Source organism: Balaenoptera ricei, chromosome 14, assembly GCF_028023285.1.
Source record: "Balaenoptera ricei isolate mBalRic1 chromosome 14, mBalRic1.hap2, whole genome shotgun sequence".
Taxonomy (NCBI): domain Eukaryota; kingdom Metazoa; phylum Chordata; class Mammalia; order Artiodactyla; family Balaenopteridae; genus Balaenoptera; species Balaenoptera ricei.
In genome coordinates, this window is record NC_082652.1 from 27,380,666 (window position 1) to 27,407,729 (window position 27,064).

Here is a 27,064-nt window from a genome sequence, read left to right on the forward strand (position 1 = left end):
TTTTCTTGAAGGGTTTCAGGGAGGAGGCCGGGCCTTCATGCAATGGGGTGGAGAGTGTGACCTACACACCAAGTGACAGACACCGTGGACACGTGGGCTGCTGGGACACTGTCACCTGGACACAGGTTCACTCAGGACAGTGTCACTCGGATGTACGAGCACATTCTACCGTGGGCCCTGGACAGCAGCCTAACTCTAGCCAGCTTCACTCCCCTGACAGTCGGGCTCACCCTCTACTGGACAGCGTTGCCTGGACACAGCGCATCTGGTCAGCGCCCCCTGGACTCTCAGCTTTGCTTTGACAGTGACACGGAGGCCACTTACCTTAAGTAGCCTCACCGCAGGCAGTCACCTGACAGCAGTGTCTCTCCAGTGTCAACCTACATCAGACTCCACAGCCCACCTTCCCGGAGTGTCGCCTGGGTCGGGTCTCACCTGGTACAGACAGCCCTTCACTCACTGTCCCTGTCATCAGGACCCACCACTCTGTGCTGCAGAGCTGGGATCCAGCAGCTTCTCACCTCCTGGCCTCTGGGAAATGGCAGCTGGAGGCATCACTAAACCACACAGTGTCTGGGGTGGTCAGCCAGCTCGTTTGTAAAATAAAATAGTAATCTTAGGCTTTAGCAGGTGGAGTTTCTCCTTCTGTCTCATCGGGGGATTCAGGCATAACGTGTAGGATGGGAGTGGGGGTGCCTTCTCCCCGAGAGGGATCTGGGGAGGTCTGGGGTTCTGGATGGGGTCTGACTGGCTGTGGTGGGGTCGGGAAGGGTGGCACAGGAGGCCTCCGTGGGAGCTGCGGTGCGCCCAGGCCGCCCCCCTCCCCCCAGCCACAGGGGGCCAAGGTCACTCTGTGAGTCGTTTATTGCGGGAAGGTGGTCGTGTCTACATCCTAGGGCCCCTGTCAGAGCCACAGGCTGAGCCCCAGGCCCAGGAGAGCCCCGTGCCCTCGGGCCGGGGTGGGGGCTGCCGCGCGGACCGAGGCGCTGGGGAAAGCTACAACCCTGCGTAAGCCGAGAGGCTGCTGCGGCCGTAAGTCCTCCGTGAGCGGCGCGGGGCGGGAGCCAGCGGCGGGGGGGGGGGCCGGCCTGGGCCACGATCCGGAACTGGGCCACCTGAGGGTGTGGGGCGGAGGCGGTCAAGGCGCGGCGCACGGGAGTGCGGGGCGGGTTGGCTCGGGGTGGGGGGGGGCGGGGAGGGGCGGGGGTTGTACCTGCGCGCGCCCGATGGGGACCGCGTCCTCGAAGACCGTCCAGAGCACCACGGGCTCGCAGCACCGCGTGGTCAGCGACCCCGCGTAGCGGTAGAAGCGCGAGAGGCCAGAGGCGCCCAGCAGCAGCGAGGCCAGCGGGAAGGTGGACGCCAGGTTCACGGAGGCCCCTGGGAGAGAGACGGCGGCGGGTTGGAACCAACCTCCCGGTGTCCGGCCGCCCCGCCCCCGCCGCGGGGAACCGCGCCCCTCACCGTGCGCAGACACATTCTTCAGGCCCGACAGACGGCCGAAAAGTTGGCGTTCTCAGAGTCCTGATCCTGGGAAGGGGGCTCCAAGTGAGAGGGGCTCGAGCGGGGGTCTTAAAAGGGGGGAACACTGAGGGAGGTGTAGGGGAGACTAAGTGGGAAGACAGGTGAAGGGGGTTTGCTGGGGGGAGGGCCACCCCCACTGACCCTGCAGGTCCATGACTTCTCACTGGCCACACCCCCTCACAGAACCCGGTCATCCTATAAAGCCTCTAGGGGCCCCAATGCCCACCCAAGATTACACAGGCCACCTGCCCCCTCTACAGACCCCCATGGACCCCCTTTCTTGAAAGCAGGCTGTCACACAGCAGCCCCCCTCCCTGCCAGGAGGCACACGGCCCCTCCCTCACCGTCAAGAGCACGGCCAGCACTGCCAGACCATCAGGGTGACCTCGGGCCTCCCCTATGCTCTGGTACCGGGTGTTCATATGGACCACGTGCATCTGGGGAGACACAGACTATGGGAGGTAGCCAGCTACTCCCACCAGGCTGCCCTGGCCTCCATGGGGCACTCCCGCCACCCCTCCCCAAGACCAGGCCCACCTCCATGGGGTGGTGCTGCCCGTCCAGGCTGTGCTCTGAGCCTGCTCACCCCGGGCCCCCGCCAGTGGAAGTGCAGCTGCAGGGCACGGTACGCTGGTGGTGGCAGCCTGGCGCCCTGCATCTCCAGCAGGCTCTGTGGACCAGTGTCCGTGCAGAGCACTGAGGGGGAGGGAACAAATGACACCCTCTCTTTCCCGCACTCAGCTGCCCTCGTGCCATTAGGGCACAAGGTGCGAGCAAAGGTACCCCCTCAGGCCAGTCTGCCCCCCGGCTGGGCCTCTTTGGAACTACGACACTCTGGGTGTCCAGGCCCCTCTGCTGGCTGGCCAGGTGGGGCTCCACAGACTGCAGTGGAAACCCCCGACCCTGCACGGAGGGGAGAAGGCGGCCTCCCATGGCGGGGGTCCTGATCCACCTCAGCTATGGGATTGTTGGGGGTTGTGGTGACTCCATAAGTTCTGACCTCTGGGTACGCCCTGACTTCTGGTCCTCGGGGACAATGGCTGATTGCTACTGGTAGGGGGTTCCTGGCACCTCTATGTGGGGGTTCCAGACCTCCATTGGGGGATGTCTTGACCACTGTGTGTGGAGCTTCCTGTGCCATTTATGGAGATTTTGATTCCTGTGGGGGCATTCCCATCCTTATGTAGAAGCTCTTAACCCATCTGTAGGGGTTCCTGACCCTTGTGGGGAGTCCTTGGTCTCTGTAGGGTGTCTCATCTCCTGTGTGGGGATCCTGATCCTTGTGCAGGGGGTTGCTGTCCTTGTCTGGGGGAGGGGGGGGCTGACCCAGGGTGCTGACCTGCATGACCATCATTCTCCAGGGTCCACGGGCCTGGAGGTGCTGAGTCATAGCCTTGGAAGATGAAAGGTCCAAGGGTGGGGTCCCACTGGACCCGGTGAAGGTCGATGTTGATGGGGGACTGGCCTGGGCCCCACAGGCTGGGGCCATCTCCTTCCAGTGGGTGGGGCCTGGGGGAACAGGTCTAGGTCTCTAGGGGGGCTGAGACATGGGGGTGCACAAAGGTGGCCCTCCTCCTCCCTCCACACACACCCAGGGAAGAGCCCCCACCTGAAGGGTCACAACTGCCACCCCCCCAAACCTGGCCTGGCCATAGTGTTTGCAACACCATCACAGGTACAGCCCCTACAGGCAGCTGCTCCACAGGGAAGGGGCCTGGGAAAGCCTCCTGGCACCCAGTCACATGCCAACTTTGGGGACCTCCACGACCTGCTCACACGTGGGCTGGCCACACGGCACGCTTATGGGTCCCACCTGATGTGAGCAGCTTGGCACACACAGCAGGACTGGAGAGCACAGCAGCCACAGACCCGGACACACACACAGGGGGACAGTCCACACGCTGTGGGCTCCCAATCGCTGCGACCCAGGACTACAGACAGAAAACCCGCAGAGACCACAGAAGTGCAGTGGACACAGGACACAGACCAATGCCACACAGCCTCACACAACAGTCTGTCCTCACCACACTTTGCGTCCTGGGAGTCATAGCACCAGGCACCTGCAGACGGTGGGAGGGGACTGGGCTGACGCAGGCCATCTGGGCCCTGAGCGCCATCCCAGCCGGGGTCCAAGGGTGGGAGCACAGGGCTTTGGCCAGTGGATGCCAGGCAGACCCTATTCTCCTGTCGCCCCAATTCCAACCTCTCCTCCCCAAAAGACGCCCCCCCCCCAACTAGGGGCAGGGCCTAAAGCGGAGAAGAGGGAGCGTCCGGGGAGGGTAGGGCAGAGCAGAAAGGCAGGGTCCTGTGCTCACCCTCCGAGTCGGCGCGCACCACCAGCGGCACGGCGAGGAAGGCGAGCGCCAAGTCTGGGGACCGCATGGTGCTGCAGTAAGTGGCGGAGGACGCGGGCCGAGGAAGCCAGCGAGGGCGGTGAATTTACCAGCGGGGTGTTAGGGGCGTGGCTGAGTCCTGGGGGCTCCAGACGCGGGGAGGGTCGGAGGGGCGGCGCCTCCAGTGGGGAGACAGCTGGAGCTCGCCAGGCACTCGATCCCGGGGCGGGGACGGCTGCCAGCCACAAACTCCGGCGTCGACCCAAGCTGCACGCTTTCACGGAACCCCCACCCCCCAACTATTCCTGGGTGGGGGGATGCTATTACTATGCCCATTTACAGATGAGGAAATGGAGGCTGGAGACCAGGAGCCCCGCCCCGCGAGTAGCCAAGAGAGAAGACGACGCACCGGAATGCGCTCGGCGGGCGCGCCTTCCCAAGCGCGAGGGCCGCGCCCCGAACCCCCCAAGGCGCTGTCCGCGGTGCTGACCGGACCGCCCGCCGCCCCGCAGGTGTTCAGGCCCGAGGGCCGCCTCCCCAAGCCCCCAGGGGCCTCATCAGTGCCTTTCCTAAACCAACCCCTTGCCCGGCCAGCGCGAGGACCCACCCGAGGCTGAGTCCCCTGGGCGCCCTCTTTCCTCACATCAGGAACTGAGAAATTATTGAAAAGACCACGGTCAGAGAACGGAAGGGATAGGTATCTCAGAACCCCACGCCTGCCCTGGCTTCCAGAGGTGGCCCAACTCCTCCACGCAGCCACCTCTGCACCTGTCCCTCGGCCCCAACTTGGCTGGAGCCTCCTGCTCCAGCTGGGGCCGCACCGAGGACGGACCACACTTCTTCCAGAACACAAATTTATTTGGCATTCGGATGAAATGGTTCTCACAGCATCTTAAGAAAAGAATTAGTTGCCAACCCAACCAAAATAAACCCAAACTAAAAACCCTTAGTGAAAGGAAAACATAAACAGGCCTTGAGACAATGGCATATAGACACCCACCCCCACCAAGCAGGTCAGCCAGCAGCTCTCACAGGAGCACAAGACTCTCAGCCAGGGCTGGTCGGGATTCGTCTGACCACGGAGCACAACCAGATCTCACGATGGTTGGCCTAGGCAGAAGGCCGACCCCACCTCTCCCCTTGCTCCCCCACCCCCACCCCCACTGGAGCTCAGCCCCTGGGGCACTAGCTCCTGGGGACACTGCGGGCAGCAGGCAAAGCCTGAAGCAATGCTGCACGTGGGCTGAGCAACCCCAGAGCCCTGGCCTGTCCAGAAGCAGGCCCCCCTCTGTGGCCCCCACGACCTGCTTCAGGCCACCTCCTTAGTGACTCCCACACGCCCAACTGGCCCAGCAGTCCTTCAGTCCCCAAGGAAGTCCCCAGTCCCACACATCTAGTGCCAGCCACCCTGCCCTGTACACACGGGTCTGAGGCCTGGGCCAGAGACATGGGGGCTGGGAGGGACCCTAAGCTGTTGGGGCCAGGCCCCTCTGGGGCTCCACGGGGGAGCCCACTCCAAAGCAGGAGTGCTCAGGACCCTCACCTAGCACCAACAAGGCCTGTGACAGCTGCTCTGTGCCCAGAACACAGTGGAGGCAGGACACGCTTTCTGCTTTGTCTTCAGCAGCCAGTGCAGCCACTCTCCAGTCCCAGCCCTTGGCAGGGGGAGTGCAGGCCTGCTCAGCACGCAGCCTGCCCGTGTGGGGCTGCCTGCAGCACTCTGGCTCCTGTGGGCCGAGCCCCGGTCTGTGGGCAACTTGAGAAGCTCATGCTGCCCAGGGAAGAACAAAACGGTCCCCAATGAGAGACTCTGAGAATGTGTCCAGAAATAGACTGTGCCAGCGAGGCCTGTCACCACAGAGCACCCACTTCAAGTCATCCCCCACTCACTGCTGGTCTGGGAGGGCGCGAGGGGCCAGGGAAGGGCTCTCTGCTCTCAGCTGAGGGCCACGCCTCGGGGCCGCCCAGCACGCCATGGCTGGCCCTGGAAATGGGGGCCCCAGGCCTGAGTCCCCCTGTACCGCCACCACCTGCAAACACTTAGACACATACACACACATACGCACACAGATACACATGCACACAACAAAGAAAAGATCCAGACATTCAACATAGAAAAGATATGAATGTGCTAAAAATCGCACAAAACCCGCTTAACCTCCAAACCTCAGAAATGCTAAAACCCCGTGTCAGGAGACAAGACCACTGCCCAGAAACAGGCAACAGTGACCCTCAGTCAAAGGCCCCCCAGGGTAGGACACCCAGCACCTTGCTGCTGGGGACAGGAAGGTGGCATGTGGCCACCGGGCACGTGGCTCCAGGGGTGGTGGTGGTGGGCAGCAAGTGGACTTCCGGGAGGTGGACAGCCCAGGATGTGAATTTCAGCCATCCCTCCCCCTAAAGACACAACCCTTATGGCACAAACAAGGTGGGGTGGGGGCAGGCCAGGCCCAGGGGCAAATTCAGCAGGAGTGGGGGCTCCAGAGGGTAGCAGGCAGGAGCCAGCCCCGGTGGCGGATCCAGGGCCAGGACACTCATGCATGGCTAAAGGCCCCAGCCCGACCCCAGAGCTGCCCAGGGTGGGCCACGCATTGCGATGCTGGGGAGAAAATGGTTGGGGTGGGGCCCAGGCCTCCTGGTGTGGAACTGGGCTTCACGGAGCCCAGCTGGAAAGACAGTACAGAGTCCAGCCTCCTTCCCAGCTGTCCTCCTCAGGGCCTCGGGCACCAGGCCAGCCCCCAGCCCCCACAGCGGGATGTTCACAACTGGACCTGGGGGACCACCCCCAGAGCAGCCCTTGTGGCAACAACCTCCAAGGCCATCTGTCTCGACTGCACTGACAGTCCTTAGACACCTGCCACCCGGGCACGCCTTCTTGAGTGGCGGCTGGCAAGGCGCGCACGGCAGCCCGGGCTCCTCTGGAGGGCGAGTGGCAGCAAGCAAGCCCACCAGAGCTGGAGTGTCCAGCCCCGCTAGATCGTATGGCGCCTCCTTTGTTCCCTGCTCCTGACACGTCTGGTCTCATGAACTCTGTCATCCTTCTGCCGTTTAAAAAGAAAAAGTGACCCAAAGCTACGCGTGTGTTTGAAGCCCCCAAGGACCCTCGGGCAGGTGCTGGCGCTCTGGGGGCTGGCGCAGTGTCTGTGTGCCCGCCGTCAGGGGTGCAGCTGTGCAGCTGGGTCCAGGCTCACTCAAGGGCCCCTCAAGTCTCCCAAGGGGATCAGCGTTTTTCTCGATAGCAAACAGGTGCTCCCTGCCCATTTGGGCTGCGGGCCCGCCGTCCTCTACACCACGGTATTGAGGGAACTTCGGCTGTGGCGGCCGCCCCCCGGCAGCGCCTCTGTGGCCAGGGCACTGCCACTCTGGGCAGGGTCAGGGGGCACGAGGAGGACACTGCTGCTGTCGGCTGAGTCTTCCAGTTCGGCCAGAGAGGCCCTGGGGGTGGGCAGGGGCTGCTCCAGGCGCCGGGGTGCTGCACCCTCACCACCACCATCCCCTGTGGTCGGTGGGGCGGCCTCTGCTGGCTCAAAGGCGTCATCATCTGTGGGAGGAGATGGGGGTCAGCAGGGGGTGGTCCCGGCTCAGGGTATGCTCTTCCTGCTTGCCTGCTCCCACCAACACCACCGGGCAGGGGACAGCCTGCCCCACAGGGCTCCACCGTGCTCACCCCGTACCTTTGCCATGCAGTGGGCTGCGTGGGGCTGGAGCAGGGGTACAGCCGTGAGCAAAGCATGATGTGTGCGTAGGGGACACGCTTTGACTGAGTCAGCAGATCAAAGGGAGGGGAGGGGGAAACCCTCTCAGACTCTGGGGGTCCAGGCAGGGCTCACATGTGTTACACATGGGCTGGAACACGGGGGCAAGTGCGGGAGATGGGCCAGAGCAGGCAGCCCAGCCAACTGTCTGGGGTCTGCAGAACACCCTGGTCTGAGGGAGACCTGGTGGCAGCCCCTCCTTATTCCCGCAGATGCTCTCTGAAAGCTCAGGGCTCAAGGACCCAGCACCGCCGTTCCCCTGGCCAACACCCCCGGCCCAGCAGTCCTGCCGTCCTGCCCCGGGGAGCATTTGCTCCCCTGCAGCCTGGTCTACGGAGGCATCTGGGACTCGCTCCCCCAGAAGCATCCCTCGTCCTACCCACCCTGGCCCCCTGGATAGCATATTGTGACAATCAAGTGTCCCAAGGACAGAGGTCAAATCCAAGGCTTTCCTGCCTGTGCAGACCACAAAGGACGGGACTAACTGATGGAACAGACCAAGAACACAGCAGTGCCAGCCTTGCAAAGCCCAGCCTGCTGTGTTACATGTGTGCATGTGTGTTTAACACACAGGGAATCGGGATGGGACACCTGCGTGCACACCAGGGACAGGGACAGGTCGGGCCATGGGCAGGACACCTGCTGTTCTTTCTGCTTTGCCTGTGAGGAATGATTTTCCACAGTATCAGATGAACAACAGACTCAAGTGACCGCTGGACAGGAGGGCATGCCGAGGGGGTGTCTCCTCAGCTCACCACACGTGCACCATGCCTGACAGCCCAGCGTCCGGGCACCCCGCTCCCCACAGGGCCCTGCTGAGGGGGCCCCGAGGGCTGCTCACTAACAGGAGTTCCCGGGAGGGAGGCAGGGGCAGGGAGACCACTGCCAGTGGCCATCTGCAACCCTGGGAAGAGTGTGCCCACCCCAGACGGTGGGACCATCTTAAAGGGAAAACCAAAGCGAAAGCAGAAGGCTGGGCAGAAGTTGGGGGGCCACAGGGCCTTGGCCCGCATGCCGGCTGGTTGTGACCCACGGCTCCCTTGCCCTGGGGGTCACCTGCAGGGTCGTAGAACATGCTTTCCGGGTTGATGGAGGCCTCGTAGGGTGGCGGCGGGTCATCGGGTTGGTCGATGTCCGGGTACTTGTACGCGGTGTAGGGAGGGGGAGGGTCATGGAAATGGAAAGTACCGCCTTCCCCATCGTCGGAGAGGTGCAGCGGTGTGAGGCCTGTGCCGAACCCATCTGGGCCATAATCAAAGCCAGGGATCCTTCGGCCAAGGTTGAAGTGGTGCACTGGGCAGTCGGAGAGAGAAACAAGCACGGAGCCGTCACTCCTGGGCTGGACCTGCCACGTCCAGGCCCAGGGCACCACACACTCCGACAGTCACACGCCTGTGTCCAGCTGCTACCTGCCATCCACACTGGGAGCCCCACCCAACAGCTCCGGCCCGCGGAAACTGGGCTCTCAGAGCATCTGGGCCTGACCCGCGACGGCCTCGGCGTGCTGCCCACCCTGCAGCTCCATCTCCAGGAGGGCGCACCGTGACGTGGGGCCTTCAGACCTGACACATGTGCCCTCGGAGGCCCTGGGGCCCTAACACAGCAGCTGTGGTCTCTCATCACCATGATCCTCAGCCCGCCTCCCCACAGGGGCTGGGAAGCCTCCTGGCTTGCTCACTGAGACAAGGGGGAATCTCAGAAACTCTACGCAGGCACTGGCTGTGGCAGAGAACGTGGGCTGAGGAGGGTGGGCCATGCTCCCTAAGCTGCCACCAGCCACGGGTGTCCAAGGTCTTTACTGGGCAGGCTGCCCCGGCAGGTGCCCACACACCCTGGGGGGCCAGGGCTGGCGCCCCTCCCACCACACTCGTGTGGCTCAGCCCGGGAGTGGGAGCAGGAGCGGGCAGGGCACAGCTGCCGGGCAGCCCTGTCTTCCTCCTCCCTGCCCTGGGACCGCGGCTGAGCCGCTGTGGGCGGCAGGGCTGGGCACTCACGGTTTGCTCCAATCAGGGACTCAATGCGCTCCCGGCGCCTCTGGCGCAGCCGATGGACCATGAAGAGCAGCAGCGACAGGATGAGGAAGGAGGACACGCAGCTCACAATCAGACGCATCCCGCTGGCCATGGAGTCCAGCAGGCTGCTGCCGTCTGTGCGGACGGGGAGAGCTGCTCTCAGGAGGGGGGTTTGCCCCCCAGGCAGTGTACCTCCTGCCCCTCCAGCACCAGGCCCCGCACACAGCCACCAGGACGCCGCAGCCCGACCTCAGCCCCTCCTGAAGGCTCTGTCCCCACCCCATTCCCCACCTGCCCCCATCGCTGGGGTTGAGCCCCGGAAGCCACTCGGGGCTGGACGGGGTGCTGAGCAGGACTGCGCATCCGGCCGCAGCACCCAGGTCCTCCCTGATGCAGGGGAGCTGAGGTCAGCAGGGCTGTGTCAGTGGCCTGAGTTCAGAGCTTGGCTTCAGTCCTACGGGGGGCCCAGAGCTCTCTGCCCCGCCCCTACACCCAGCAGTGCTCACATGTGGAGGCTGGGGTCACCTGGACCCCACAGGTGATCAGGAGAGGATGCAGGTGCAGCTTCCTCTGGACCCCAGAGTCCCTGTTTACAGCCCCTGTCTACCCTCAGCCCTGTCAGTGTCTGTTCTGATTCATTTTTTTTACCTTTTTATTTTATATTGGAGTACAGTTGATTAACAATGTTGTGTTAGTTTCAGGTGTACAACACAGTGATTCAGCTAAACATACATGCGTTGGCTGTTCTGATTCCTGACCTCCCCACGCCCACCCTCCTGTCCGCCCTCTCTGTGGGTGGGGAGCCTGGGGGCCACCACCAGGGACTCGACTGCGCACTCACGGTCTCGCAGGATGGAGAGGGGGCACCCAGGGAGGAAGTCTTCACACGGGAACCTCCCCCCCCCGCAACTCACGCTCCTCTCCCCATCGGGTCATAGCGCCCGCCCGAGTAAGGCTGGGCAGGGCCTGCTCTGGGCCAGCTCCGTGGTGGAGGCCCAGGGTCCTGCAGCAGCTTCCTCGGGGGGCCAGAGTCGGGCCTGCACCCGGATATCTTGGGCAGGGGCGGTGGGGGCCTAGGGCCTGGGCAGCAGCTCTATGGTGAGCACCAACCCCGCCCCGCCAGCCAAGCGTCCCAAAGTCCTCTGCTTGTGGAGGCCGCAGCTGCAGGGTGCTCTGCTAAGGGCCCCGTGCCTCTGACCGCACGTGTCCAGGGGCCTCACCAGGGTGACTCTGCACTCCCGGGGACACTGGCAGCTTCTGGTGATACCTTTGGTGGTCCCCAACAGCAGGCGGGGGAGGCACTTCTGGCACCTGGTGGGCAGAGGCCGGGGATGCAACTCAACATCCCGCTAGCCACTAGCTCAGGGTCTGACCTGCCCTGCCCGGCGCACACCAGGCTTGTTGGGAGCTGCTAGGAGAGGTGCTGGTGCGAGGCAGAGAGGGAGAGAACGGTGTCGGGCATTCCCAGGGCTCTCGCTTGCGTGAGGTTGCCACTTCTGCCGAGTCACAGAATCGGAACCCGGGGGATCTGGGAACACCTGCCTCCAGACGCAGCGTGGAAGCCAGGGAGCTTCACGGGGCAGGAGTGACCTGAGCCATGGGAGCCTCTGTGTCCACTCCCACCTCTGCAACAGCCACATGGGCAAGTCCCCAACCGCCAGCCCTGAGGAGACACTTCACAGCCAACACAGGTGCCAATTGGATGGCCAGGCTCACACTGGCCCTCCTCCCATGGGGCCAGAAAGCTTCCCCCAAAGTTGCATTTACTGCTGACAACACTGGAGTAAATGTGTGAAAGGAAACATCCTCTCACCAATTAGCTGCTGTTCTGATGCCGGTCTCAAGGGAACATTTCATCCCCGTCCGGGAGGAGGTCTGTCAGCCCAGGGGGCTGTTGACATGTCTGTTAACTGGCGGCCAGCTCAGAGACCCCAGGGTGGGGGGTTACCTAAAGCAGCGGGCCTCTGCAATGACTAATTCCTGCTCAGTCCTAAAATAAGCCCAAGGACATGGCCAAGGTCCCCATCATCCATGGTACTCACCAGGAAGAGGCACCAGCAGTCAGACATGAAGAAAAGAGTACTGTCCCAGGGGTCAGAGGCCAGCCAGGGGCCCCCGGGGGCCCCCAACATGGCAGGTCCCTCCATGGGGTCCGGACAGTGCCAGGCGGGGCTGCCTGCTGTGGTCCAGGCTGCAGGTCCCTGGCCAGCCCTGGGCCCCGACAGAAGACACATCCTGCTGCGGCAGACACTGCTGAATGGAAGGGGCCCCGGAGGTCGCTGGCCTGACCCTTGGTCTGATGCCTGAGCCTGCCCAGGCCTCCCCAGGCCACCACCAGGAGCTTGGTGCCCCACCGGGCTCGGTGCCAACAACAGCATCCAGTCTCTGCAGAGGAAGCAGGTGGAGCCGAAGCTCAGCAGGAATCGGAGGCGGGTGCCTGGTCCCTGATGCAGGCTCTGCTACCGGCTGGTGCATGGCCAGCACCTCACCTCTCGGCCCCAAGCCCGGGCACCAGCGCAGGACAGAAGGAAAGGCCGTTGCTCAGCGTCCATTTGATTCCTGAATGAGCCGAATGACCGTTGAACATCTTTTCAGGTGCTTGGCTGACTTCGTGCATCTGCTCTGGTCAAGTGAGCCTCTGCCCATTTTTTAACAGGGTGGTTTGTTTTCTTACTGAGTTTTAAGAGTTCTTTAAATACTCTGAATACAAGACCTTTGTCCGATTTGTGTTTCTCTGTTGGTGGTTTATCTTTTCATTTCTTTAAGGGTCTTTCAATGAGCAGAAGTTTTCAATTTTGATGAAGTCTAATTTATCAATGTTTCTTTTGTGGACCATGCTTTTGATCTAAAAATGTTGCGTATCCCAAGGTCACAAAGATTTTTCTCCTGTTTTCTTTTAAAAGGCTTAATTTTAAAAGAACATATGTTGGGGGGGAGGGATAAATTGGGAGGTTGGGATTGACATATACACACTACTCTATATATAAAATAGATAACTAATAAGACCCTACTGTGTAGCACAGGGAACTCTACTCAGTACTCTGTAATGGCCTATATGGGAAAAGAATCTAAAAAAAGAGTGGATATACGTATATGTCTAACTGATTCACTTTGCTGTATACCTGAAACTAAAACATTGTAAATCAACTATACCCCAATAAAAATTAAAAATAAAAGAACATATGTTTTCTTCTAGAAATTTTATAATTTAAAGTTTTACATAGGTGTATGACCATTTTGCAAGAAGTGTAGTGTAAGGTTAATTTTTTTGTTTTGCTTATGGATGTCCAATTGTTCCAGCTCCATTTGTTGAAAGACTATCCTTTCTTCATTGAATTGTCTTTGTACCTTGGCTAAACAGCAGTTGACCACATAAGTGTAGACTATTTCTAGACTCTCTATTCTGTTCCACTGATCTATGTGTCCATTCTTTTGCTAAAAAATCACTCTGTTTTGCTTACTATGACTATATAGTAAGTTTTATATCTGGTGTCATGAATCCTCCAACTTTGTTCTAATTTTTAAAAACTGGTTTGGCTATTCTAATTCCTTTGCCTTTCCACATGAATTTTAGAATCAGCTTGTTAATGTATATAAAAAACTCTGCTGGAATTTTGGTTGGTGCTGTACAGAATCTATAGATAATTTGGGGAGAATTAACCTCTTAGTGATATTGAGTCTTCTGATCCATGAACATGGTATACCTTTCCTTTTATTTATGCCCTTGATTTCTTTCATCAGTGTCTTAACGATTTGTAGCATACAGACGGTGTGCATATTTTGTAAGATTTGTACCTAAGTATTTCATGGTTTTTGGTGCTACTATAAATGGTACTTTTCTTAAAAATTTCAATTTCCAACTTTTTACAGGTAGTATATATAAACATAATGGATTTTTGCATATTGACCTTGTATCTGGAGACCTTGCTAAACTAAACACATTTATTAATTCTAGTAACATTCTTGTAGATCCTCTGGGATTTTCTACACAGACAATCAGATCATCTACAACAAGAAATGATTCCATTTCGTCCCTTCTGGTCTGGATGCCTTTTCTGACATTGCCCTTGACCTCCCATACAACCCCAAACATGGTGGTGAGAGCAGACGTCCTAGCCTTGTTGAAGGAGATATTTTCCTGGTGTCTCTTTCCTTCGTGCAGTGTGGGCAGTTCCCAGGAGAGGATGCTTGGCCTGGGAGGCAGTCAGAAGGCTGCAGAAGCAAGGCCACAGTGTGGGGCAGGGTGAGGCCCTGACTGGGCTGTTCTGGCTGCACTGGAGAGAGGCCTGTGGCAGCTCTGATCCTGCCCAGATGCCCTGAAGGCCGTGGTCTGCTGAGAAGTCCTCAGAGCTGGGTGGGCTCCATGGGCCATGCATGCCCACAGATGAGTCACCCTTGTATATGTCTGGTCATTCTTACAGAGCCTGGACAGAGAGTCAAGGCAGCAGAAGTCAACTCCTGAGAAATGGAACCAGGAATCCAGGTGAAGAGACTTGTGAAAGCCAGCATTTGACTCCCGTCGAAGGTGAGTAAGCTGGAGGCTGGAGTGATGTGGCTGGGGCGCAGGAGACCTGGCAGGCACCCAACTGGCTTGTCAGACGTCTGCAGGCACGTGCCCTTCAGTAGTGGGTAAAATCTACCCTGTGGGACGGGGAGGCCTGAGCGCGCCCCAGCTCCATGTCCCCTGCTGGCTCCTCGCAAACATGGCCTCTGCATGCACCACAGCCAGCCACACGGGTTTGGGATACACGCCAGAGCACCCGCCTGCCGAGCCTCAGCCAGCCTGACGCTGTCTGGCTTCCCCTGATGGCCCTGGGGAGCAGGACGGCTCTCGGTGTGTGGCCCTCACATGCGGCTCCAGCTTCCCTCCATGGGCCCTGCCCAAGCCGTCCGCTGTGGGGCCCACAAGCCCGTGTCGCTCATACTGAAATTCATGCTTCTGATTTACGTTTCTCTTGAGGTCCTAAATTCACAGGGAGATGCCAGCTGTTCTGGCGTGGAGAACAATCAGCTGCATGAGTTGCTGTGCTAAAGGCTGAAAGGACAGTCCCACCCGCTGCTCTTTTATCAGAAGTGGAAGGAGGAGGGTCACCCAGAGACCACATGGCCCCTGGCGTCCACCGTGAGTCACCACCGAGCGGGGAGGAGTTTTATGTCAAAACTGTGGGTAATATTTAATCTTTTTCTTAAAGATTCTAACAGTAAAGACTGACAATGGCAAGCAACAGAAACTGTCATCACCTTCCACGTCACCACACTCAGAAACAGGAAGAGCTCCAATGGGGACCACGATGGAAGCCAGTTCTGAGTGTTACCAGGAGAGGAGACAGGCCTGCAGCCCTTGGTCACAGCTGCCGTGTGAACACGCACCCCCACGCAAGGCCAAGCTCGCCATCTCACCTGGGTCCAGGCACATGAACTTGCAGCACTCCTTAGGGTCCTTGCGGTACTGCTGGCAGCCCTGGGGACGCTCGCACAGGGCAGCTACGCACATCTCGGGCTCCCCTCTGTGACAGGTGCAGCTCAGGCACGGGTCGTCTCCTTTGGGGGTGAAGTAGAACCCTTCATCCACAACGTTGTCCTTGATGTCGACACACGTCTGACCTGCAATAGGAAGAGGTATGTGGGTCACCAGCCAGAGGAGCCCTGACTCCCCACCCGGGCCTGGGTCAGCATGACAGCAGAGGAGTTGGCAAGATGGACCTGGAGCAGCCCCTTCCAGGGTGGTGGGTCTGCCCATGGTCACAGGGAGGGGCTGAGAGGCCGCCTGACACACTGTCAGGACAACACGCTGCTCAGCATACCTGGCCACGAGCAGACAGCAGGGACAGAGAGCCTGGGGAGAAGCGCTTGCTTTCAAGTGCCTAAGCACATTACATATGAGATTCCCTCCATTATAAAATGCAGATGTCACGAGTACCAGCCCTTTTAGCATCAGAATGTATCTCAAATGAGCCTTGGGAGACGTTCCACTGGACCTGAGACACACAGTGAATTCGTGCAAAGCCGACTGGGACCAGAGGAGGAAGAACTGCTGGTGCGAGACAAGAGGGGGTGAAGGCGCAGGCCCTCAAGCGGCTAGGAGACACGCCCAATGCTGGGCATGAGGGCTGAGGCGGAGGCGTGGTTCTCCTCGGGGACATGAGAAGGAGATGTTCTGGTCTCTCAGTGGGGTAGGGACATCTAGGAAAACTCGCAGAAGACGCCACACCTTGGGTCTGTGCCACACTTGACTGGAGTCAAATCTGTGTAACCCATGTAATCAGGAGCGTGCAGGGCAAGAAACTTACATAAAACTGTTCCTGCTCGAACAGAGGGAGGAAGGATGAAGAAAATGAGCAGAGCCCTTGGAGATGCAGGAAAACCATCTGGAGACACAACGGACAAAGATGCCCACATTCACTGCAAAGCGAAATTCTGCACATCTAGGAAGCTCAATGGACTTCAAGTAGGATAAACACAAAGAACTAACACATCAGACACGGCACAGGGAGAAAGCGGGAAGTCAGAGAGGGCGGAAATCTTAAAAAGAGCAAGAAAAATGACACAATACTTATTGTGAACCCCAGTAAGATTTACTGCCAAGAGGCCAGAAAGCGGTGGGATAATGAATTCTAAGTGCTCAGAGGAAAAGCTGTCAACCAAGAGTTCTCCATCCAGCAAAGCTGCCTTTCAAATATGAAGACTTTCCCGGGTAAACAAAACCTGAGAGAACTTGTGCTTTCCGACTCCCAGGATAAGAAACACCAAAGGAAGCTCTGCGCCAAAAAGCAGGTGACCCTCAGAGAATAATCTAAATCCATACAAAAAACCAAAAAGTGCTAGAAAAGGCAATTATGTAATTATAAGACAGTATAAATGCGTATTTTTCCTCCTTTATTCTCTCAACTTAATTAAAAGGCAAATGTATAAAATAATATATCTATAGTGTAGTGTTGGGCCCATAACATATGGAAAGGTAATATACCTGGAATGTATGTGCCAGTGACAGTGAAAGAGGTACGTGGAAGCAAAGCTGCACTGGGCAAAGGAAACGGCTGCAGACGGTAAAGCAATTACAACTGTGTAGTGTTGGGTTTTTAACGTTAAAAGATCTGATGTATGCAGTACTCATGCTGCAAAGAGAGGTAAAGAGAACGGAGTTTCACAGAAGTATGTGACAGTGTGATTTAGAAGAAGCATATATTTGGTCATTCAGATGACCAACATACACTTCTCATATACATTTGGTCTTCGCCCATAGTTCCTGGCTCACAAATGCTTGGAATTTCCTAAGTGCAGAGAGTGATACAGGAGTCTTTTGTTCTGTGATGAAGCGACTTTTGGAAGCTGGTTGCCAGGAGGACCAACCCTGTGATCAGAGGGTTGGAACTTTTGGTTCCCATCCCTTGATTTCTGGGGAAGGGGTGGGTAGGGGCGGGTGGAGGTTGAATCAATCACCAACGGCCAACGATTTAATCAATCATGCCTATATAATGAAGCCTCCATAAAAACCCAAAAGGACAGCTTTTTGGCCCTTTTTGGAAAGCTTCCATGGCATGGAACCAGACCGTTTCTGTGGGCCGCTGTGCTGGGCACCAAGCTCCCCAAGAACAGAGCTCCTTCACTGGGGACCTCGCCTTATGTGTCTCCTCATCACAATAAATCAGTAATCTAGTGGGTAGATAGGTTTCCTGAGTTCTGTGAGCTGTTATAGCAAATTAATCAAGCCTGAGGAGGGGTCAGGGGAACACCATTTTACAGCTACCACTGGAAAAGAAGGAGACTTTAAGTAAAACAAACAAACTACTATGGGTAAAAAAGAGGTTCAATTAATGATTGAAAGGTTCAACTCACCAGGAAGATATAATAATTATAATGGCTTATGTCCCCAACAACATGGTCTCAAGAAAGATAAAGCTAAAATTAGAGAGTATCAAGGAAAAATGGATGAATCAACATCCATAGTGAGAGATTATAACATGTCTCTTTCAAAAATTGATGTATCATGCAGCCAAAAAAGATCTTAGCAAGAGCACCAACAAGCCTGAGCTACCAGATGTATAAAAACCCTGTGGCTGGGAGTTCATAAAGATGAATCAAAGAGGCAAACCTCCAGTGAGACTGATCAAGAAAAAAGGAAGAGTACGTAAATGATATCAGGAAACAAAAGGAGAGCCCAATGACAGACATACAAATGCTTCAAAAAAATCATAAGCTATTATTTAGATTAGATTACATGAGCAATGCCCTAGATACACATGACTTACCGAAACTGACTCAAGAAAACTAGGAGATGTGAATACGCCTATAGCCATTAAAGGAACTAAATCAGTATTAAAAATCTCACATGTATACACACACACACGCACTCGCACGTGCACACACACACACACGTCTTAGCTCTGTCCATTGAAAGGGCATAAAAGCAATGAGCATTAACTAGTGCTCAGGTCCTCCAAGGATGATTCCAGAGAGTACAAGATGAACTTGGAAATGCTCAAAGAATGATGCAGACATGTCAAAAGGACAGCCTGTGTAACTGTTATTATTTCATAATGCTCATGAATCCAAAAGCTTAGAGAAGAAATGGCTCAATTATTTGAAAACCACAAACTATCAAAAACTCACCGAAGAGGAAATAAGATAATCTTGATAGTCCTATAACCATTAAACAAATTGAATTCATAATTAAAAAGCTGTCCCCAAATGGTTTTACTGGAGAAGTCTACCAAATATTTGAAAATTAACACCAATTCTATATAATCTTTTCCAGAAAACAGAAGAGGGTGGAACATTTCTCAACTCATTTTGTGAGGTCAGTGTTACCCTGATACCAAAACTGTACAGTACAAAAAAAGAAAACTACAGACCAATATTTCTCATGGACTTAAATGTAAAAATCCTCAGTAAAATATTAGCAAACCAAATTCAACATTGTACTCAATGAATTATATACTATGACCAAGTGGGATTTATTCCAGAAATGTAAATCTGGTTTAATATTAAAAAAATCAGGGACTTCCCTGGTGGCGCAGTGGTTAAGAGTCTGCCTGCCAATGTAGGGGACACCGGGTTCGATCCCTGGTCTGGGAAGATCCCACATGCTGTGGAGCAACTAAGCCCGTGTGCCACAACTACTGAGCCTGTGCTCTACAATCCACGAGCCACAACTACTGAAGCCCGCGCACCTAGAGCCCATGCTCCGCAACAAGAGAAGCCACTGCAAAGGGGAGCCACCGCAATGAGAAACCCGCACACCACAACGAAGGGTAGCCCCTGCACGCTGCAACTAGAGAAAGCCCGCGCAAAGCAACAAAGACCCAACGTAGCCAAAAATAAATAAAATAAAATAAATTTATAAAAATTTAAAAATTAAAAAATCAACGTACTCCACCATCTCGATAAGCTAAGGAAGAAATACCATATGTTCATAAAAATGATGCAGAAAAAGCATTTGACAAAATCTAATATTTATAAAAACTCTTAGCAAGTTAGGAATAAAGGGAAACTTCAACTTGATAAAAAATACCTGCCCAAAATACCTATAGCTAATATGATACTTAATGGTAAAAGGAGTGAATACATTGCCCATAAGATCAGGATACCTGTTCTCATCATTCTTATTCGACACAGTGCTGGGAGTTTTAGGCATTGCAGTAAGGCAAGATAAACAAGTAAAAGACACAGAGATTTAGAAGAAAGAAATAAAACTATCTCTATTTGCAGATAACATGATTGTATATATAGAAAATCCCAAGCAATCTACCAAAAAACTTCCTAGAATAAGTGACTTCAGCAAGGTCACAGAATACAAGATCAAAATACAAAAACCAATTACATTTCTTTACACTAACAATAAACATATGTAAGCCAAAATTTAAAACACATACATTTACAACTGCTCCAAAGAAAATGAATTACTTAGATATATACTTACACATGTAGAGGATCTGTTTGCTGAAAAATACATAATGCTCATGAAAGAAATAAAAGAATATCTAAGTAAATGGAGAGACATACCATGTTTGTGCATTGGAAGATTCAACATTGTAAACATGTACATCTCCCCAGATTGACCTATAGGTTTAATGCACTTCCTATCTAAATCCCAGCAAGGTTTTTATAGACAGATAAGCTTATTCTAAAATTTAGGTAGAAAAGGCACAGGCTCTAGAACAGCTAAAACCATCCTGACCTAGAAGAATAAGGTGGGAGGAACCACTTCCTGATTTCAACACTGATTATACAGCTACAGTAATCAAGACAGTGTGGTAATGCAGAAGGTTCAATGGAACAGAATAGAGACCCAGAAATATACCCACACAAACATGCTTGACTAAGTTTTGACAACGGCACAAAATGCAATGGAGGCAAGACAGCTTTTCAACAAACAGTGCCGGAGCAACTGGACATCCACAGCAAAAAAATGAAGCTTGACCTAATTCTCACACCTTATTAAAAAATTAACTCAAAATGGATCACAGACTCAAATGTAAAATACAAACTGTAAAACTTTTAGAACACAACACAAGGTAAACTCTTCAGAATGTAAGGCTAGGCAAAGAGTTTTCAGACTTGACACCAAAAGAGTGACCCATAGAAGGAAGAATTGTTAAACTGAACTTCAGCAAAACTAAAAACCTTTGTTCTGTTAAAGCCCATGTGAAGAGGATGAAGACAAGCTATAGAATAGGAAAAATACCTGTAAAAAACTCATCTGCCAAAGAACTAGAACCTACAGTACATAAAGAACTCTCAAAACTCAACAGTAGGGAGTTCCCTGGTGGCGCAGTGGTTAAGAATCCACCTGCCGATGCAAGGGACATGGGTTCGAGCCCTGGTCCGGGAAGATCCCACATGCCGTGGAGCAACTAAGCCCGTGTGCCACAACTACTGAGCCTGCATGCTGCAACTACTGACCCCGTGTGCCACAACTACTGAGCCCACGTGCCACAACTACTGAAGCCCACGTGCCTAGAGCCCGTGCTCCACAGCAAGAGAAGCCACCGCAATGAGAAGCCCACACACCGCAATGAAGAGTAGTCCCTGCTCGCTGCAACTAGAGAAAGCCCGTGCGCAGCAATGAAGACCCAATGCAGCCAAAAAAATAAATAAAATAAAAAATAAATAAATTAAAAAAAAAAAAAAACTCAACAGTAGAAAAACCAAACAATCCAACTAGAAAATGGACAAATGACATGTACAGATATTTCACCAAAGAAACTATATACAAATAAGCACACGGAAAGGTTTAACATCATTAGCCTCAGGGAAATGCAAATTAAAACCATGAGATAGTACTACATACCTATCAGAATGGCTAAAAATTAAAAACAGTGAAAATCACAAGTGCTGGCCACGATGTGGAGAAAACTGGGTCACTCTTACATGGCTGGTGGGAATGTAAACACTCTGAAAAAGTTCGCTAGTTTCATAAACAATGAAACATGCAACTACCATACAACCCAGCAACTGCAATCCTGTGCATTTATCCCAGAGAAGGGAAAACTTACATTCACAGAAAAACCTGTGTGCACATGTTTATGGCAGCTTTAACTGTAACAGTCAAAAACTGGAATCGGCTCAGCTGTCCTTCAACAGGTTAGTGACTGGTTAAATGCTACTCAGCAATAAAAAGGAACAAAGTACTGACAAGACACACGTGTAACAACTTGGAACTGTGCTGGGTAAAGAGCCAATCCCAAAAGGATGCATAGCAATATGGTTCAATTTATACAACACTATTGAAATGAAAAAACTTTAGAAATGTTAGTGGTTGTAAGTGGTTAGGGATGGGCTGGCTTCCAGCCAGCCCACCTCCAGCTTCCCACACCAACCACATCCAATCCGAGCACACCTGGAGCCATCAGGGCACCACTGAAAAGTCCCTTGCTGGATCCACAACCCCAGCTGGAAGTGGGGAAGCACTTGAGGAGCCCATGCCGCTGGGAGGCCTGAGGACAGATGCCCTGAAGAGGGGCCCAAAGGGAAAACCTAAAGCAGAGGCTGGAACAGACACTAAGAAGAGCCCTGTAGCAAACCAGATGCATAAAGGTAGCCACAGCCCAGCCCGACTCCTGCTGAGACAGACCCCTCCACCCACTACATCCAAGGCCCACAGAAGAAAGGCCAGCCTATTTCCAGGCACCAAAATGACTGGACTCCCCTCTACTGTCCTACACAAGGCGCTGACTTTCAACAAAATATGACAAGGCACACGACAAACCAGAAGAAAATACCAAACTCCAGAGACAACACGATCATCAAATCCAGACTCGGATATGACACAGAAGAAGGAACTAACACACAGAAAATTTAACACAAGTAGGATTAATATGCGAAAACCTCTAGTGGAAAAGTTGACAACATACAAGATGGGAAATTCAGCAGAGAGAAACCGTAAGCATCAAACAGAAATGCCAGAAATGAAATGTTAAAAAAAAAAAAGATGAAGAAAGCCATCAGTGGGTTCACAAGTAGACTCAACACAGCCAAGGAAAGAATTAGTAAACTCGAAGGCAGGTCTATAGAAATTACTCAAACAGAAAGACCAAAAGGAAATTAGAGACACCACAACTAAGTGCAATGCATGATTCTGGACTGGATCCTGGGCCAAGAAAAAGAAAACCCGTAAAGCACATTATTGAAACAACTGATAACACCAGAGTAACAAATTGCAGATTGTTGTGCGGTGTTTGTTGTGTAGTATTTATTGTGCAGTATTGCGTCTAGATCAAACGTCCTTGTTTGGATAATTGTGCTGTGGTTATATAAGAACATGCTGTTGTTCTTAGAAACACGCACTGAGTATTTAGGCCTCAAGGGCACAGTATCTCTAACTTACTCTCAAAAGATTTAGGAAAAATAGGCAGAAAAGAATGATAAAGCAAATGTGGCAAAATATAAATAACTGGTGATTCTGTGTAGAAGGCGTATGACAGGAAGTTCCTTGTATCATTCTAGTAACTTTTCCCTAAGTGTGGAATGATATCTAAGTAACAAGTTAGAAAGTTCCCTAGCCCCTGGGCCCAGATGCTCCTATAGGGTTGGTCTATCAAACAAGGACAAGATTATCACCAACTTGTACAAACTGACTTAGAGGCTGGTAAAAGAGAATGCTTCCCAGCTCATTTCATAAACCTAATACAAATGTGATACCAAAAACTATTCAAGGAGCACGTGGAAAAGGAATGGTAGTAAGAGGCTAAGCTCACTTCTTAAAGCAGTTTCAAAAATCCTAAATAAAATAACAGCAAACCAAAGATGGCAATATACATACAAAAACCAGGATGGTTTAAAATGAGAAAATCTATTAATGTGAAAGAGTAAATGATAAAATCACATAATATAAACAAGGCAGTAATGTAAAACAGTAAAGAAGAAACACCACACACTCCCAATAAATTCCGAAAAAGCATTAATATAAAAATCAATACATTTTTGTAATGTAAAAATTCCCAGCAAACAAGGACTAGATGGGTACTTCCTTAGCCTCATAAAGGTATCTGGTTTTCTAAGTCCTAGAGAAAGTCTTACATTTAATGCTGAAACACTAAAAGCCATCCCTTTTGGGCTGGGAAGATAAGAATGCTCATTACTACCACTTCTAAGTGAAGCTGCAAGAAAAGAAACACCAGGGAAAAAAAGTAAAGAAGTTTTAAAGAGAGAAAAGAGATTTGAAAGAAAACACAGAAATGTCTAAACAGAAAGTCTATTCTCTAATAGACACCTAATAAGGGAGTTCAGAAAACTGATCCCCAAATTCATACAGAAGAGGAAAAGGCCCACAACAGGCAACATGATGGCTGAGGACAGGAGAGGAGCCCACCAGCTGGGAGGACTTCTCACGAAGCTCCTATAAATGTGATGACATGGTGCCCATGCAAGGACTGACCAACGGCCAAGTCCAAAACCAGGCTCTGGCCCCTGTGAAACCCTGACCCACGACAAATCAGCAGGGAAGGCAAGGATGGTCCCCGGAGGGGACAGATGAGGGAGCCCTGCCCTCAGGCTGCACAATCACGGCGTGGCCCTGAGGCTGGAAGAACCTCAATGTGGAACGTGGGCGAGCGAGCTGGCAGAGGACCCAGAACAGACCTGACACCACAGGCTGGAGGGCAGCGGCCCAGACGGGGCTGACAGAGAAGCAGAGTGAGGGCCTCTGGAGGACCCGCGGAGAGCAGGGGGAGGTGACTAAGGGAGTCCGCGGCTCCGGGACACCACGAGATGCGGCAGGTCCTCTGGTCACCACTGTCATCCCGACTCCTAACGACACGGGGTGGGCAGGGCCTCTGTCCTGCGGGGAGATGAGGGCCCAGGGATGACATTGCAGCCCAGCCTACAGGGCCAAACGGGACGCCTCCCAGCGTCAGATGTGCGCTTACTTCTTTTACACAGAAACGAGGACTTGTCATGGCAGCTCTCGGCATGCCAGCTGTGCAGGTCGTGGTGGCGGAGCGTGGGGAAGTGGAAGCACTGCAGCTGCGCGCAGAACACGCCATCACCCTCTGACGTGGCCGCCGCGAAGATGGGGTCCGGGGGCAGGAGCACCTCTGAGGAGCCTGCGGGACAGACAGTGTCACAGCACAATGGCAGCAGGCCGGGGAGCAGGGAGGCAGGCACGCTTAGAAACGTTACTGCAACGTCAGAGGCCCTGCAAGGACGGCAGTGCCCACAGGAAGGAGAAAGACGCCCTTTCCTCCCCAGAGGGACTCAGCCAGTGAGAAGCTGTGGACCCTCCTCGACCACAGTGTCAGGACCACAAGTGTGCCCAGGAGTGTCCGCACTGTCCTAAAGGCTGGCACCCTCTGCTGGGGTTAGGGATTCACCCCAAGAGCTGGGATTAGGGCAGGTGAGAACCTACTAGAATGATCCTCAGCAGGCATGCTATGACTCTGAGCCTGGAAACCTAATGGCCATTTCCGAGTCAACTACTCCACCGGGAAATAGGAACAGGCACTCATACTCCAGGAGTACAGGTCAGGGATGCTCCAGCAGGACCTTTGAGGACTGAGGGGGTGCCGCTCGGGGGAAAGCCACTGCCCGGGGCCCTGACCGGTCTGTGTGGAGACACGGCCGCCCATCTGCCACAAGGTCCCCCAGGCTGGGAGACGGGTGAGCTCTGCCCGAGCGCGACGTCCCTTCACTTTCCACAGGGAGGTGACAGAGCAAGCTGCCCGGGATCCCCGGGCTCACCAGCCCTCACTTGTCCTCAGAGACACATCAACAGCAGGACTGGGATGTGTTTGGGAAAAGGAACTGGCCCCAAGCTCAAGCCAGAGGCCCAAGGAGCAGCCTAACAGGAGAGGCCCAAGGAGGGACAAGGCAAGGCGTGTGGCTCGGGTGGCAGGTGGAGGAACCTGCCAGCACCTGGGCAATGGGACAGGTGACCATAGGCAGGTGGGAACGCAGCTGCTCACACGGCTCCTGATGTCACCTCGGTAGTTAAAGCAACACACACGTACGCTTACACATGCACGCTCACACTCACATACACGATCTATTTTAATTCCACCTGCCTGACGGTTTCAGGATGTTTTTGGACTCTAACTCTGACCTTCCCTGTCCTAGGAAGCCTGTCCCTCCCTCTCTGGCCTGAGTTCATGTCCGCTGCACACTCTGCTCATTTTTATGCTCCAATTAAAGTTGTGGACTTTGAAACGAGGGTGGACGGTCTAGAAATGGCCAAGGGAGAAGCCACCACAGGTTCCAGAGGAGGCCAAGCCCCACCTGGGCCTGGGGGAAGGGCCTGACCGGGGCTGGGCCATCACAGCCTCCCCGGGTCTGGGGCCCAATCCTCCACACAGCCCCGCACCGGGCACCCGGGTGGGAGAAGGTTGGAGTGGAGAGCCTGGCAACAGTCGTCCTTGTCAGGATGACGCCCCCCAGGTTCAAGCCCAACAACACTTCTGAAGGACCAGGAAGCCTTACCTTTGAATGCCACCTCCCAGTGACCTTCTAAGGAGCGGTTCCGGCCAGTGATGACGTACTGGTAGCCGACCCACAACCTGCAGGAAGACAGATGGCAGGAGACCTCAGTGGGACAGGGGGAAGCAGGCACCACCGTGTGAGTGTGTGCATGTTTTCTTTTTTTTAAAAATAAACTTATTTATTTATTTATTTTTGGCTGCATTGGGTCTTCGTTGCTGTGTGCAGGCTTTCTCTAGTTGCAGAGAGCGGAGGCTACTCTTCATTCCAGTGCGCAGGCTTCTCGTTGTGGTGGCTTCTCTTGTTGCAGAGCACGGGCTCTAGGTGCAAGGGCTTCAGTAGTTGTGGCACGTGGGCTCAGCAGTTGTGGCTTACAGACTCTAGAGCACAGGCTCAGTAGTTGTGGCACATGGGCTTAGCTGCTTCACGGCATGTGGGATCTTCCCGGACCAGGGCTCGAACCCGTGTCCCCTGCATTGGCAGGTGGCTTCTTAACCACTGTGCCACCAGAGAAGTCCCTGAATGTGTGCGTTTTTTTTTAATTAATTAATTAATTAATTAAATTTTTTTTTTTTTTAAATTTATTTATGGCTGTGTTGGGTCTTGTTTCTGTGCGAGGGCTTTCTCTAGTTGCAGCAAGTGGGGGCCACTCTTCATCGCGGTGCGCGGGCCTCTCACTATCGCGGCCTCTCTCGTTGCGGAGCACAGGCTCCAGACGCGCAGGCTCAGTAGTTGTGGCTCACGGGCCCAGTTGCTCCGCGGCATGTGGGATCTTCGCAGACCAGGGCTCGAACCCGTGTCCCCTGCACTGGCAGGCAGATTCTCAACCACTGCGCCACCAGGGAAGCCCAATGTGTGTATTTTTAATAGTTACACTAACCTTTAAAATATTGAGCTTCAAAGGCATTAATGATTTTTGAAAGTTTTGATACTTAGTTTTAATAAAATGCGTTAAAATTCTAAATAATAAACTCACTAGTCAGAAAAAGTTTTTATCTCGGGTAACTCCTGCCAAGACTCTTCTTATTAGCTGATCCAATAAAGCTTTTACATTCTAAGTAAAATCAACCTAGTTCTTGGTGGACACAAACCTGTGAATACACTAAAACCAAAGAGTAGTATGCTCTGAGGGGTGAGTTTTACGGCATATGAATTACACCTCAATAAAAGACAACCCCTATGAGTACATACTGCCTCCCTTGGAGCCTCCCACCTGACAGATGCTCCCGAGTGTGCTCGGCACAGCACTCAGGGGCCCCCGACCCCAGCCTCCCAGCTCTGGAGATGTCCATCAGTGGGTCCCCGGCTGCCGTGGGTGCTACTCTGCCCCTCCAGCCCCCACCATGCATGTGCCCATCCTGAGGGCACATCCCCACCCCTCTCCCTTTTCCAAGGACTCAACCACCCAGTGAGCTGGGAGTTATCTTTCTCACTTTGGTGATCTGCCAAGCTCACAGGGCATAACGGTGGAGCCTCCACCTGCCATGGTCACTGCACTCCTATGGCAGTGTGGCAGCCTTTGCCATCGTGC

General features: G+C 53.8%; 1 protein-coding gene and 1 pseudogene across 3 annotated transcripts in view; both read right to left on the minus strand.

Moving 5' to 3' along the window:
• Window positions 1–863: 863 nt before the first annotated feature.
• On the minus strand, window positions 864–4,599 carry LOC132348252 (carbonic anhydrase 15-like; annotated as a pseudogene).
• A 95-nt stretch (window positions 4,600–4,694) lies between these two features.
• DGCR2 (DiGeorge syndrome critical region gene 2) overlaps window positions 4,695–27,064 on the minus strand; it is a 70,700-nt gene continuing 48,330 nt past the window's right edge. For 2 of the 3 annotated variants that reach the window (XM_059895706.1, XM_059895707.1), the window contains exons 5-10: window positions 25,537–25,613; window positions 23,991–24,167; window positions 15,025–15,228; window positions 9,607–9,759; window positions 8,669–8,905; window positions 4,695–7,398 (exon numbers count right to left, since the gene is read on the minus strand). In XM_059895706.1, coding sequence (XP_059751689.1) covers window positions 7,142–7,398; window positions 8,669–8,905; window positions 9,607–9,759; window positions 15,025–15,228; window positions 23,991–24,167; window positions 25,537–25,613 — 1,105 coding nt within the window. In that variant the 3' untranslated portion in view covers window positions 4,695–7,141. The remainder of the gene's footprint in view (window positions 7,399–8,668; window positions 8,906–9,606; window positions 9,760–15,024; window positions 15,229–23,990; window positions 24,168–25,536; window positions 25,614–27,064) is intronic. The other variant, XM_059895708.1, reaches the window with a different exon arrangement.